A 15,143-nucleotide genomic window follows, 5' to 3' on the forward strand; every position below is an offset into this window, starting at 1 on the left:
TTTAAAACAACTCTGCAATACATGCTTTTATCCCTACTTCACAGAGGGGAAGCTGACACTAAGGGATGTCATGACTTGTCTGAAGTCAGCAGCTGTTTGAATCTGTCTCCAGATTTCCCATGTGTGTGCCTTTCTTTGCTCTACTACAGCTGCCTTCTCTGGTTGGCAGTGCGAGAAATCAAGAGAGAGAAAGGATTCTTTGATTAATTGATTATCTGTATCAATTCAAATCATACCCCTCTGTTGAGAACAGGTGAGAACGGTGTGGATAGCCAAGTGATTCTAGTTTAAGAAGGAGGTCTTGATTCCTTTTCCAGGAGTGCTTTTTTAAAAGTACTGAGATGTAATTCACGTAACTATGAAGTTTGCCCTTCTAAAGTGTATAATTTGGTGGTTCATAGAATAGTCACAGAGCTCTGCCATTATCACCCCTAATTCCAAAGCATTTTCATCATTTCATCATCCCTAAAAAGCCCTATACCCACTCATGGTCACGGCCCATTGCAGGGGGTGGGGTCACCCCCACCCGGCACTGCTAATCCGCTGTCTATGTGGATTTTCCCAGGAGTGCTTTTTTAACTCAGACCGGTATTTCACTTCTTCCTGCTCTCTTTTCTCATCTCAAAATAAATATAACAAGTTTCAGTCTACCTCACAGCTTCAGGCTGAAGCTTTTTTAAGTCACAATACTTTGAACTTATTAAATCAGTGCTAAAATTAAAAATCTGTCTTGAGCATGAGTTGTCTCAGTCTTCCAAATTGGTTTGTCTCTGGAAAGTCTCCCTTCGCCCTGGTCCCGGGAACCTCAAGCTTGCAGTCAGCTTGTTTAAATTTATTTGTGTCCGGAGATGCCCGATGGTTCCTCTCCTAAGCTGTTGCCCCTTGGTTGCCTGCAGATGGACGCAGCGGACAGGAGCTGCACGGTGTCAGTGCATTGCAGCGGCCACCGTGTCAAGATGCTGGTGAAATTCCCCACGCAGTACCCCAACAATGCTGCCCCTTCCTTCCAGTTTATCAACCCTACAACCATCACATCCACGATGAAAGCGAAGCTGCTAAAGGTAGGGCTCTCTGTTCACACATTCTCCTTAGTGTCGTAAGAGGAAGCGTCTGTTCATGGGCATCAGCGTCTTAAGCTGCGTGGTCAAGTTGAATGAAAGCTCCAGTAGATGAGATTTCAAAGTCCCATCTGTACGGATGTGCTTCTCTGTTAACTTCATTGTCTGTGTGTAGCCTGCATTCTATTTTTATTGAATGGCACTGAATTAGACCTTTAAAGATACCTCTTAACCTTTTTGGATCGTGGAGCCCCTTCAAACATTAAATGAAAACAACAGACCCTTCCCCAGAGAAATTTTCACAGATGCCTTATATAATCTTAGAAATATTGCGTGTAAATAGTTGTCGTTCTGTCATTGTATATAATCTGCTCATAGATCTCACTAAAGCTCTGCATGAATCCCAGGTTAAGAACCCTGCAGTACATTTTCATTTATCTGGGAACAGTAGACTAGGTGTATTCTGAAGCTAAAAGATATTTTATAATCGGAAAACAAGGGATGCCTGAGTGGCTCAGTCAGTTAAGTGTCCAACTCTTGATCTCAGCTCAGGTCTTTTTTCTCTGTTTTTTTTTTTTTTTTTTTCTTTTAAATCCATTCCAGGATGCCTAAGTGGCTCAGTCGGTTAGGCATCTGCCTTCGGTTTAGGTCATAATCCCAGGGTCCTGGAACTGAGCCCCATATTGGGCTCCTTGCTCAGCGGGGAGCCTGCTTCTCCTACCACTTCTCCTTCTGCCTACCACTCCCCCTGCTTGTGCTTTCTCTCTCTCTGACAAATAAATAAATCTAAAAAAAAAAAAAAAAAGAATTCTCAGAACATTAAAATTTTAAAAATAATAAAAATAAAAAAATAAAAAAATTCATTTCACAGAAGGAGGTGGTGCCATGCTCAGGCGAGGCTGGCTAGCTGTCCAGGTGAGATGTCTGAAGGGATGGCAGTGCCTGAATGGAGGTGGGACAGCCTGGCATCTGGTCCTTGCTCCTGTGGACTCAGAAAGTTGCTTTTCGTGCAGAGCTGATAAGGCAGAATCTCTATTAAAAGTGCCCCTTGTGGCTCAGTGGATTAAAGCCTTTGCCTTTGGCTCAGGTCATGATCCCAGGGTCCTGGGATCGAGCCCCACATCGGGCTCTCTGCTCCATAGGGAGCCTGCTTCCTCCTCTCTCTGCCTGCCTCTGCCTACTTGTGATCTCTATCAAATAAATAAATAAAATCTTTAAATAAAAAAAAATGCCCCACGAGCTGGGCATGGTACACCTTTTTCAGTTTGAGCAGCATCATGAGTGAAATAACTGAAATGTCTTGGCAAACCAAGATGACCCAAATGCTATTCATCCTTTGCCTAGTTTCTATCATAGACACTTGACCCATCTTCCTGGAGGGAGATACGTAACCAAGAAACTTTTCAAGGGGTATAAGGATCTCTCAAATGCTACTTTGATTTTGTTATATAGGTACATTTTGTGCTTGGAGATTTTTTTTTTTATCCAAGTATAATTAACATGTAGTGTTAGATTAGTGTCAGGTATACAATATAGTGACTCAGCAATTCTGTACATTACTCAGGGGTCATCACAAGGGGACTCCTTAATCCCCATTACCTGTTTCACCTATTGTCCCCACCCACCTCCCCTCTGGTAATCATCTGTTTGTTCCCTAGAGTTATGAGTCTGTTTTTTTGTTTGTCTGTACTTGGAATTTGAATATCTCATTGTCTTATTTGCACATATAAAAACCATAGATGTTGTTATTGTTATAAAAATGATAGGATTAAGAGGTATCTTTAAAGGTCTAATTCAGTGCCATTCAATAAAAACAGAATGCAGGCTACACGTAATTTAAAATTTTCTAGTATCCACACTAAAAAAAGAAAAAATTGAAAGCAGGTAAATTAATTTCAGTAATATTTTTAGTTAATCCAATATATGCAAAGTATTCTCATCTCAACATGTAATCCATATAAAAATTATTGCAAGAGTTTGCATAATTTTTTTTTGTACTAAATCTTCAACACTTGGTATGAATTTTACACTTATAGCACATCTCAATTCAGCATGCCTAGCAGCTGACACTGGCCCTTTCCTTTTTTTTTTTTTTTTTTTTTTTTTAAGATTTTATTTTTTTGAGGGAGAGAAAACAAGCAGGGAGAGCAGCAGAGGGAGCCTGAAGCTGAGCTTAGTTCCAGGACCCTGAGATCATGACTTGGGCTGACGCCAGACGCTTAACTGACTGAGCCACCCAGACGCCCCAGCACATCTCAGTTCAGACTTAACCTCTCTTCACATGCTGTGTAGCCCCCATGGGTAATGACTTCTGTAGTGCACCCCACAAGCCCAGTTAACACGCCTGTCTTCAGTATGTATGTTGGTTTATGTCTACAGCATGTGCTTTAAAATGTTAGGATTTGTGTTTTTAAAGAAGCAAAAAAAAAAAAAAAAAAGATACGTTGTGATTTCCACTGAAGTGAAATCTGTTCACCCTGGCTTGTATTGGGTATTACTTCTAGGAGCCTGAGATTTTCATGAGGGGGTGGGGGTTCAGCTGGAAGAAGAGGAAAGGAGTATAATTCACAGGAAAGAATGTGTTCTCTCAAAAAAAAAACAAACAAAAAAAAACAAAAACAAAAAGAACGTGTTCTCTCAAGCCATGCCTGCGCTGGCCAAAGAGAGAGCTTCTCGAATCTGCTCTGTGAGCCTCTGGAGCAGGTGGGAAGGAGGATGCCTCATTGGAAGCCTCAGACACAGCCACGCTCCCGTCTCCCTGCATCTTCACGACTTCCCACTGCTCTGAAGAATAAAAGTGAATCAGGAGAAGGAATGTTGCTATTCTTGACTGTGTTTCGTGCCTTTTCTAGATCCTGAAAGACACTTCTCTGCAAAAAGTGAAACGAAACCAGAGTTGTTTGGAGCCCTGCCTGCGCCAGCTCGTCTCCTGCCTGGAGTCTTTTGTGGTGGGATTCTCCTACCAACCTCTGCTTTGATGTTCCCTTTTGTTTCTTCCTCCCCAAACTAATGTATCCGTATTTTGTAAGTCAGCTTTAAGACAGCTTGTAGGTTTTAGTCTGTTAATTTTTAAATTTCAGAACCAAGAAGACAGCACTTCCAGCAACCCCTTTGCACTCCCAAACTCCGTCACTCCACCCTTACCAACATTTGCCCGGGTGACCACTGCCTACGGGTCATATCAGGATGCCAATATTCCCTTCCCTAGGACCTCGGGGGCCAGGTTTTGCGGAGCAGGTGGGTCTCTTTTTTGGTTCTCTGATTCTAGATTTTGAGAGTAAGAAGCCCAGAATGTCCTGTAGTCTATAAAGAAATCTCAGAGAAGTCAGGAAATTGTCATTTGGTTTTGTTTCCTGGGAACTCTGCTGTAGTTTTAAATGGTCTGATGCCGAATTAACTTCTGCAGACATACCATAAGAATGTTCAACAGAATTACAGTTTTAATTTTTTGCATTCTCATGAGCATGAATTTGAGTCTTATTCAGATCCCTGATTCTCAACACAGGACAGGTCCCCTAGAAAAGAAATATAAAGTATCTGGGAAGATTTTTTCCATGCTACACACATCCCATCCCTCCTGGATCCTAGAGATTCTGACCCTTGTCCTTGTTATGTATGGCTACAGTCAGGGCTAACCAGGGCAGCCTTAGGATTTCCCATGTGCAGCTCATTGACCTTGATGTGCACATGTGGTGTCTCCTTTGTCAGGGTATCTGGTGTATTTCACAAGGCCAATGACGATGCATCGAGCAGTGTCTCCAACAGAACCTACGCCGAGGTGAGCCTGAGAGATGCAGATGTCCACTGTGTTCATGGGGCCATAAGTGGGCAGACGTCTGAGAATGTGCAGAGTTTGTCTTTGGACAGGTGCTTTTAGTTCTTCAGTAAATACCCACTATAAGATTTATTCGAGAAAGATGAGGTTCATGAAATTGCCACTGAGCTGAGATTTGGGAGGTCCAGTTACTACCAAACCATCAGAAGTAGTTTGATAAAAGCTATTGTCAGGGCACCTGGGTGGCTCAGTGGGTTAAAGCCAGTGCCTTCAGCTCAGGTCATCACCCCAGGGTGCTGGGATTGAGTCCCGCATCGCATAGGGCTCTCTGCTCAGCAGAGAGCCTGCTTCCCTTCCCCTCTCTCTCTGCCTGCCTCTCTGTCTACTTGTGATCTCTGTCTGTCAAATGAATAAATAAAATCTTAAAAAAAAAAAAAAAAGCTGTTGTCAACACAAAGCAAATTCTTTTTTAATGTGCTTTTCCCCTATTGCTAAAGTATCACTTGAACATTGAATAAAGATTAAAAAGTAATGAAAAATCATCTGCTGGTCCACGGCGCCAGTATGGCACTCTTAACATTACTGAAACACGTTAAATTTTTTAAAAAATGACATTAAGTGGTTGGAAAAACTCACAATATGGAAGTTTTAAATTAAAATTTGAAAGCTGTCCTTTTCCTTGGCGAGTCACTGTTAGCATTTCAACATGCTTTCTGTCTGGTCTCCGTTATTTTTCTGTGTGGGGGTTTTTGGTTTATTTGTTTTGGTCTATTTTTAAGAGGCAATCTAAGTAGCAAATGGGAATGTGGACTTTGGAGCCAAGCCCCTGGGGCCTCATGTTGGCCCTGCTGCTGTGTGACCTTAAGCAAATTACTAAACTGGGCTTGAGTTTCCTCAACAATAACTTGGGGATGATCCTGGCACCTGCCTCCTTCAGTTGCTGGGAAGATTAAATGTGTAAATCCCTGAGAAGCATTTAGAACAATGGCTGGCATGTTGCTCTGTGTTTCCTATTATTACTACTGGTTGTTGGTATGTGTGTGTGTGTGTTTGTGTACTTGTTTTTTATGTTTATACTGTTTTATTGAGATATAATTCACACAGGATATAGTTGACCCATTTAAAATAATTGTTGTATATTCACAGACAGAGACAGAAGGTAGATAGTGTTTGCCTAACCCTGGAGGAATGGGGGACCTGGGAGTGTTGCCAGGTTGGGGATACAGTTTCATTTAGGGGTCATTAAAAATGTTGTAGAATTGACTATAGTGATGGCTGCATGTAAATTTGCCTATTCTGGGCATTTTATATAAACAGAATCATATAGTTATATGGCCCTTTGTGACAGGCTTCTTTCACTTGGTGTTTTGTTTTCAGCGCTCATACATGTAGCACGTATCAGAACCTCCTTTCTTTTTATTGCCATATAATATTCTATCATACATATATGCCACCTTTTCTTTCTTTATTCATCAGTCGATAGCCATTTGGGTTATTTCCACTTCCTTGCTATTACGAATGATGCTGCTAGGAGCATTTGTATGCAAATTTTTGTGAGGGCCTAGATTTTCATTTTTCCCAGGTACATATCTAGGAGAGGAATTGCTGAGGCATATTGTAAAGGGTGTTTTTTCTTCATTAATCAACTTTATGTTTTAGAACAGTTTTAAATGTGCAGCAAAATTGAGTGGGAAGTTTGGGTACATACCCTTGTCCCCACACATGTGCAGCGCCCCCCGCCCATACCACTGGTTTTTTAAGCTTAAATATTACCGGTTGCATATGTAGACTTCTGGTTCTGCAGTGTAGCAACCAGGATAACACGGAAGCCCTCCCGGTGCAAACACCTGGGTGTGCTGGTTGGAATAGAATCAGCATATTTACAGGAAAGAAAGGAGATTCACCTCCTGCTTTCCTGAGAGTCTGCCAGTCCCTGCAGTAACCCAGGCAGATGATACCTTGGCTGTCAGGACTGGGGAGTTACATGTCAGAGACCCCGTACATTGCTTGGGGTTTCTTATTTGAAACATTGTACTAAAAATCAATCATCTACTCTCAAAGGGAAACCAGAAGATGAGTATCCGGACTTCGGATCAGGACAGCATTTTACTGAGGTCTCATTCACAGTACACGAATGTGAATTGCATGCCTTGATGACCAGCACCCAGACCAGGATACAGAGCAAAGGTTCCCTGTCCTTTCACGCAGATGAAACCCGTCTTGTGACTTCCATCATTGTAGTTCTAGTTTTGCCTGTGCTTGAACTTCATCTAAGCAGACCGTCATGCAGCATGTGCTATTTTGTGTCTTACCTATTTTGTTCAACTTAATGTTTTTGTTTTTAAAAAAATTTTTTTTTAAAGATTTTAAATTTATTTATTTGTCAGAGAGATAGAGCACAGGCAGGCAGAGTGGCAGGCAGAGGCAGAGGGAGAAGCAGGTTCCCTGTGGAGCAAGGAGCCCGATGCAGGACTCAATCCCAGGATGCCAGGATCATGACCTGAGCCGAAGGCAGCCACCCAACTGACGGAGCCACCCAGGCATCCCTGTTCTTTAAAAATTTCTTAAAGATTTTATGTATTTATTTGAGAGAGAGAGAGTGAGTCGGGGGTGGGGGCAGTTAGAGAGGGAGAGGGAGGAGAAGGCTCCCTGCTGAGGCGGGAGCCCTGATGTGGGGGCTCAGTCCCAGGACTCTGAGATCGTGACCTGAGCTGAAGGCAGCTGCTTAACCAACTGAACCACCCAGGCGCCTCCAACTTAATGTTTTTGAAATGGATCCATATAGCTATATATGTCAGTGGTTCCATTGTATGAAATAATGCAGTTTATTTATCATTCTCTTCTTGAGGGATATCTGGGTTATTTCCAGTTTGGGCCCTGATAAAATAAAAATTACCACATGGTTGCTCTACATTCTCTCAAAAATTTGGTGTTTTCAGTCTTTTCAACTTTAGCCATTGTGGTGGGTGCGTGGTATCTCATCAAGGTAATGGCTAGTGATGTTGTGCAGCTTTTGTGTGCTCATTGAACATTTGGGTTTGTTTTGTGATATGCCTGTTCAAGTATTTTGCCCATTTCTTTATGACTATTTTTCTTATTACATATTTGTGATAATTTTTTTTTAAGAATTATTTATTTATTTGACAGAGAATTCACAAGTAGGCAGAGAGGCAGGCAGAGAGAGACAGGGAAGCAGGCTACCTGCTGAGCAGAGAGCCCAATGCAGGGCTCGATCCTAGGACCTGAGCTGAAGGCAGAGGCTTAACCCACTGAGCCACCCAGGTGCTCTATTGTGGTAATATTTTATTCTGGTTGTAAATCCTTTCCTAGAAGTATGTGTTGATTTTCTCTGAGTCTGTGGCTTATCTTTCTCCTTCCCTAATGATTTTTAATAAACAAGAAGTTTTTATTTTATTTTATTTTATTTTATTTTATTTATTTATTTGACAGACAGAGATCACAAGTAGGCAGAGAGGCAGGCAGAGAGAGGAGGAAACAGGCTCCCTGCTGAGCAGAGAGCCCGATGCGGGACTCGATCCCAGGACCCTGAGATCATGACCTGAGTCGAAGGCAGAGGCTCCTGAGCCTGAGCCACCCAGGTGCCCCAAGAAGTTTTTAGTTTTGATGAAGTCCAGTCTATCACTTAAAAAATTCTATGATTAGTGCCTTTGTGTTCTAGAAAAAAAAACTTAGCCTACCCAAGGTCACAAAAATATTCTTCCAATTTCTTTTAAAAATTTATAGTTTTAGATTCCTTATTTAAAGCCTATAGTCTATCTCAAATTAATTTTTGTCTATGATGTGAGTAGGGGCCAAAGTTCACTTTTTTCAATTGAGATATATAATTATTCCAGCACCATTTAAGGAAAAAAATGGAATTTTCTCATTGAATTTGCATTGATTAAAAAAAATTGCATTAGGATGCCTGGTGGCTCAGTTGGTTAAGCCTCTGCCTTTGGCTCAGGTTACAATCCTGGGGTCCTGGCATTAAGCCCTGTGTTGAGCTCCCTGCTTGGTGGGGAATCTGCTTTTCCCTCCCCTTTTGCCCCTTCCCTCACTTGTACTCTCTCTCTCTCAAATAAGTACATAAAATCTTTTCTTCTTCTTCTTCTTCTTTTTTTTAAATCATTTTTTTTAATTTATTTTCAGCATAACAGTATTCATTGTTTTTGTACCACACCCAGTGCTCCATGCAGTCCCTGCTCTCTCTAACACCCACCACCTGGTTCCCCCAACCTCCCACTTTAAATAAAATTGCATTTGATACCATTGTTGAAAATCAGTTGTCCCTGTTTGTGGGTCTGTTTCTGGAGTCTGTTATTTTTCCCCTTTGATCTATAGGTTTCTCTGTATGCCAACACTGTCCCCCCCACCTTTTTTTATTAACATATAATGTATTACTTGTTTCCGGAGTACAGGTCTGTGATTCATCTGTCTTACACAATTCACAGCGCTCACCATGGCACATACCCTCCCCAGTGTCCGTCTGCCTGCTACCCGATCCCTCCTATCACCCTCCACTCCAGTAACCCTCAGTTTGTTTCGAGATTAGGAGTCTCTCTCTCTCTTTTTTTTTTTTATAAAGATTTTTATTTATTTGTCACAGAGAGAGAGAGAGCACAAGCAGGAGGAAGGCAGGTAGAGCAGGCAGAGGGAGAAGAAGGCTTCCCACCAAGCAGGGAGCCTGATGCAGGACTTGATCCCAGGACTCCGGGTTGTGACCTGAGCTGGAAGCAGATGCCCAGCCAACTAAGCCACCCACGCATCCTGAGTTTAAGAGTCTCTTATGATAGGTTTGTGTCCCTCTCTCGTATCCTCTTGTTTCATTTTTTCCTCTCTTCCCCTATGATCCTCTGCCTTGTTTCTCAGATTCCATCAGTGAGATCATATGATAATTGTCTTTCCCTGATTGAGTTACTTCGCTTAGCATAATACTCTCTAGTTCCATCCACGTTGTTGCAAATGGCAAGATTTCATTTAGTCATGGCTGCATAATATTCCATTGTATATATACAATCTTCATTATCCATTCATCTGTCGATGGACATCTGGGCTCTTTCCATAGTTTGACTGTTGTGGACATTGCTGCTATAAACATTGGGGTGCAGGTGCCCCTTTCATATCCCTACATTTGTATCTTTCAGGTAAATACCCAGTAGTGCAATTGCTGGGTCATAGGGTAGCTCTATTTTCAACTTTTCAAGGAACCTCCATACTGTTTTCCAGAGTGGCTGCACCAGCTTGTGTTCCCACCAACAGTGTAGGAGGGTTCCCCTTTCTCTGCATCCTTGCCAACATCTGTCGTTTCCTAACTTGTTAATTTTAGTCATTCTGACTGGTGTGAGGTGGTATCCCATTGTGGTTTTGATTTGTATTTGCCTGATGCTAAGTGACATTGAGCCCTTTTTCATGTGTCTGTCGGCCATTTGTATGTCTTCTTTGCAGAAATGTCTGTTCATGTCTCCTGCCCATTTCTTGATTGGATTAAATCAAGGTGTTTTGGGTGTTGAGTTTGACAAATTCTTTATAGATTTTGGATACTAGCCCTTTATCTGATATGTCATTTGCAAGTATCTTCTCCCATTCTGTCCGTTGTCTATTGGTTTTGTTGACAGTTTTCTTTCCTGTGCAAAAGCTTTTTATCTTGATGAAGCCTCAGTAGTTCATTTTTTTAAAAAAGATTTTATTTATTTATTTGACAGAGATCACAAGCAGACAGAGAGGCAGACAGAGAGAGAGGAGGAAGCAGGCTCCCTGCTGAGCAGAGAGCCCGATGTGGGGCTCGATCCCAGGACCCTGGGATCATGACCCGAGCCGAAGGCAGAGGCTTTAACCCACTGAGCCACCCAGGCGCCCTCTCAATAGTTCATTTTTGCCCTTGCTTCCCTTGCCTTTGGCGGTGTGTCTAGGAAGATGTAGCTGCAGCTGAGGTCGAAGAGGTTGCTGCCTGTGTTCTCCTCAAGGATTTTGATGGATTCCTGTCTCACATTGAGGCCTTTCATCCATTTTTAGTCTATTGTGTGTGCGGTATAAGGAAATGGTCCAGTTTCATTCTTCTGCATGAGGCTGTCCAATTTTCCCAACACCATTTGTTGAAGAGGCTTTTTTCATTGGACATTCTTTTCTGCTTTGTTGAAGATGAGTTGACCATAGAGTTGAGGGTCCATTTCTGGTCTCTCTATTCTGTTCCATTTACCTATGTGTCTGTTTTTGTGCCATACCATACTCTCTCGAGTACAGCTTTGAAATAGATCTTGGGGTCTGGCATTGTGATGCCACTGCTTTGGTTTTCTTTTTCAACATTGCTCTGGCTAAAATTTCATACAAATTTTAGGATGGTTTGTTCCTGCTCTGTGAAAAATGTTGATAGTATTTTGATAGGGATAGCTTTGAATGTGTAGATTGCTCTAGGTAGGATGGACATTTTAACAATATTTATGCTTCTAATCCACGAGTATGGAACATTTTTCCATTTTTTTGTATCTTCCTCAATTTCTTTCATGAGTACTTTATAGTTTTCTGAGTACAGGTCCTTTGCCCCTTCAGTTAGGTTTATCCCTAGGTATCTTAAAGTATTTGGTGCAATTGTAAATGGGATCGACTCCTTAATTTTTTTTTCTTCTGTCTCATTGTTGGTGTATAGAAATGCAACTGGTTTCTGTGCGATTTCATATCCTGCCACTTTGCTGAATTCCTGTGTGAGTTCTAGCAGTTTTGGGGTGGAGTCTTGGGTTTTCCACATAAAATATCGTATCATCTGCAAAGAGTAAGAGTTTGACTTCTTCTTTGCCAATTCAGATGCCTTTTATTTCTTTTTGTTGTCTGATTGCTGAGGCTAGGACTTCTAGTACTATGTTGAATAGCAGTGGTGAGAGTGGACATCCCTGCCATGTTCTGACCTTAGGGGAAAGCTCTTAGTTTTTTACCATTGAGAATGATACTTGCTGTGGTTTTTTCATAGATGGCTTTTATGATATTGAGGTATGTACCCTCTTTTCCTACTCTGTGAAGAGTTTTAATCGAGAAAGGATGCTGTACCTTGTCAAATGCTTTTTCTGCATCTACTGAGAGGATCATATGGTTCTTGTCCTTTCTTTTATTAATGTATTGATTAACATTGGTTGATTTGGGGGTGTCGAACCAACCTTACATCCCATGAATAAATTTCACTTGGTCGTGGTGAATAATCCTTTTAATGTACTGTTGGATGCTATCTAACACTATACTTTTTTAAAAAAAATTTCTTTTTTAAAGATTTTATTTATTTATTTGACAGAGAGAGACACAGCAAGAACAGGAACACAAGCAGGGGGAGTGGGAGAGGGAAAGCAGGCTTCCTGCCGAGCAAGGAGCCCGATGAAGGACTCGATCCCAGGACCCTGGGATCATTACCTGAGCTGAAGGCAGATGCTTAATGACTGAGCCGCCCAGGCGCCCCTAATATTATACTCTTAATGTAGCTTTTATATAGTAAGTCTTCAGGTCTGTAAGGGTGTGTCCTCCAACTTTATTATTCTTCAGGATTGTTTGCTTACTCTAAGTCTTTTGTAGTCTTATAAAAATATGAAATGGCTTATTGGTTTCTACAGAAAAAAAGTCTATTCATATTTTAATTGGAAATGTGTTGACTCTGTAGATCAATTTGGAGAAAACGGACACCTTGACAATAATAATGGAAACTTCCAATCCACTAACATCATATATGCCTCTAGTGGTTTGGGTTTTCTTTAATTTCTCAGCAATATTTTATATTTTCAATGCACATTTTTAAATTAAATTTGTTTCTAGGTATTTGATGCTATTGTAAATGAAAATTTTTAAATGTTTATTTCCAAATGTTTGTTTCTAATGTATAGAAATAAGTAGATTTTTATAGATTGGCCTCCTATTTAAATTCACTTATTTGCTCTACTAATTTGCTGATTTTCTTGAATTGTCTATGTATACAATTGGAAGTATTCTCTGCTTTAGCAGACAAAGCGTTTTTTTTGTTTTGTAAGTTCATTTTGGTCTTTTTTTTTTTTTTCTTTCTTTTTTTTTTTCCCACTTTACCCATCTTTTCTCTTGGTTTCATCACATGCTTAAGGGCAACACTACTTGGAAAGATGGGAAGACTGTAGCCCGTATGGATAATTCTGCATTTTCAACCACAGGTCTCTGTCAGCCTTGTCTGCTTATCATACTGGCTTGATTGCCCCCATGAAGATCCGCACAGAAGCCCCTGGGAACCTTCGTTTATACAGTGGGAGCCCCACTCGCAGTGAGAAGGAGCAGGTCTCTATCAGCTCCTTCTACTACAAGGAGCGGGTAAGCAGCAGACCATGATCTTTGATTCTAATTCCGACTGGATTCTTGTTTTTTGTCTCCCTGCCTGCTATGCACAGCAGCTAAGTTAGTAATCCCCCTTAGTCTTTAACTTTCAAAATTAGTTTGTTCAAGAAGGACCTTTGCTTTGTTCCTTACAGTTGATTTTAACTATTGTGAATTGCGTGTGTGGAGGGGTGGGTTGGTTCTGTTATAATCCATATTCTTCACTCCCCATTTAACCCTATCCTGTTACCCCATTTGTTAAGGTGATTCCCATTGTTTCAGGTAGAATTATTAACCTGCAGATCTTCCTTAGTGTTCTTACGTTTGTCCGCAAATTAAGGGACGCTTCTGAAGGCTTGAGATCTCAAGATACTTAGAACGTCAGAGTGGTGAGAAGTTTTAAAGTTGATCTGTGAGGGGTCTTATGCTTTTACTGTCTACACCAGAGTGCCCATCTGAATGGATAAGTTTATATGAAAATCCCCTGAGCCCATCCTTGTGTTCCTGGGTTCTTCAAGAACTCGTCATCCCTAATGTAGCTATTTAGCTGTCAGAAGCCTTTGGTGACGATAATGTAGAGAATGTTGGCAGAGCGTAGGAATGCTAAGAACTCTCTCTGTGTTGTCAGATTGAGAGGCTGGTTTAAACTGGCTTTTTACTGACAATGATGTTTTAAACAGAGCTACCATTGAGTTATTAACCAGCTCAGTCCTTAGGAATTCTTTGTTGCTCTCCCCAACTAATTGGGAAATGGTGGATTGACTATAGATGGAATGTGTTTTTTAAAAACTTGAGTTAATTTAAATAAAAACCCAATTTCCAGCTAGTGTTAGAGGTGCCTGCACTTTGATTGCACTGTAGTGTCTGGCCTTGGTTCACACTGGTAGGTGGTCACCTCTGACTTGTCGAGTCTTAGAGTTTGTATGCAATTGAAGTGGACAGCAGAAGCTGATGCTTGAGGCGGACCCACCTTGGACAAGACCACTCTGTTGAATGGAGACAGTGATTATTGCTGTTCTGTAGTCCCCTTCACCTCTCTGGCAGAATTGTGCTGCCTGTCACTGACTTTATTGGAGCACCTATATCTTCCCAAGTCCTTTACATTAAAAATTATTGGGTTTTCTTCCCTTTAAGCAAGCTAGCAGGCATTTTATTGACATAACAGTCAAACAAACTCGTGGTTGGGTAAATGGGGGTATTTTCTTCAGCATCAGGGCCAGGCTGAGGAGATCTTTTAGCCAAGAGATAGGTCTGAATCCTCCTCTGAGTCATGTCATGTGTTACTCATGCTTGGGTTTGGATTGGGAAAAGAGGTGGACTAGCATTTTGACTCTGACAGTGCAGAAAGGCCACGCGCCTAGTCAAAATAACTCCCATTCCACGATGGGACCTCTCCTAATGCCAAAGCATTTGTACAGCCTTATATTCATGTTTTTCACGGTCTGCCATAAACACCATAATCATAAAGAGGGACCAAAGGCACATAGGTAGTTACTTTTTACCAGACAGGATCTGCTGGGGAGGAGGGGAAGGACTGTGATACTTCACTTTGGGATGACTCCCAGTATACAGTTTCTCCACAGGTTATTATAGTCCCTTAGGATGACCTAGTATAGTAAGTGATCTTGACGTTGTATTTCAGAGACAGACCATATAAAATATGGGTAGTCACTTATGGTAATTTTATATGAAACATTTGTATTTCTGTGTGATATACATATAGAAAAGTTCACAGATCATAAGCATATAATTCAGTGAATTAACAGTTACACAGACCAAGAAATAGAACATCGTAAGAACCCTAGAAGCTCTGGGGGAGGGAAGCACATCTCAGTGGGTAACATATAGTAATTAGGTGAAATCTTATGAAATTACTGATAATTGACTGTTTTTAACCTCAAAAAGTTTCATGTGGTTCAACCTCATATGCAGTTAAATGAGTGAGTCATTTTGTGATGAATCTGAAGTAAATTCATCTCTCCTTGAACCTTGTTCATGTC

The 15,143-nt window shown here is 41.2% G+C and overlaps 1 protein-coding gene across 3 annotated transcripts in view; it reads left to right on the forward strand.

Annotated features, from left to right (window-relative positions):
* WDR59 (WD repeat domain 59) overlaps positions 1-15,143 on the forward strand; it is a 92,699-nt gene that overhangs the window by 50,217 nt on the left and 27,339 nt on the right. For all 3 annotated transcript variants that reach the window (XR_004382249.1, XM_032853957.1, XM_032853959.1), the window contains exons 14-18: positions 897-1,061; positions 3,911-4,006; positions 4,139-4,295; positions 4,767-4,836; positions 12,987-13,140. Coding sequence is in view for 2 of the 3 variants with exons in the window: in XM_032853957.1 (XP_032709848.1) it covers positions 897-1,061; positions 3,911-4,006; positions 4,139-4,295; positions 4,767-4,836; positions 12,987-13,140 (642 nt within the window). In the remaining variant the exon portion in view is untranslated. The remainder of the gene's footprint in view (positions 1-896; positions 1,062-3,910; positions 4,007-4,138; positions 4,296-4,766; positions 4,837-12,986; positions 13,141-15,143) is intronic.

The sequence above is a fragment of the Lontra canadensis genome, unplaced genomic scaffold, assembly GCF_010015895.1.
Source record: "Lontra canadensis isolate GAN:19392208 unplaced genomic scaffold, GSC_riverotter_1.0 scaffold8, whole genome shotgun sequence".
Lineage (NCBI taxonomy): Eukaryota > Metazoa > Chordata > Mammalia > Carnivora > Mustelidae > Lontra > Lontra canadensis.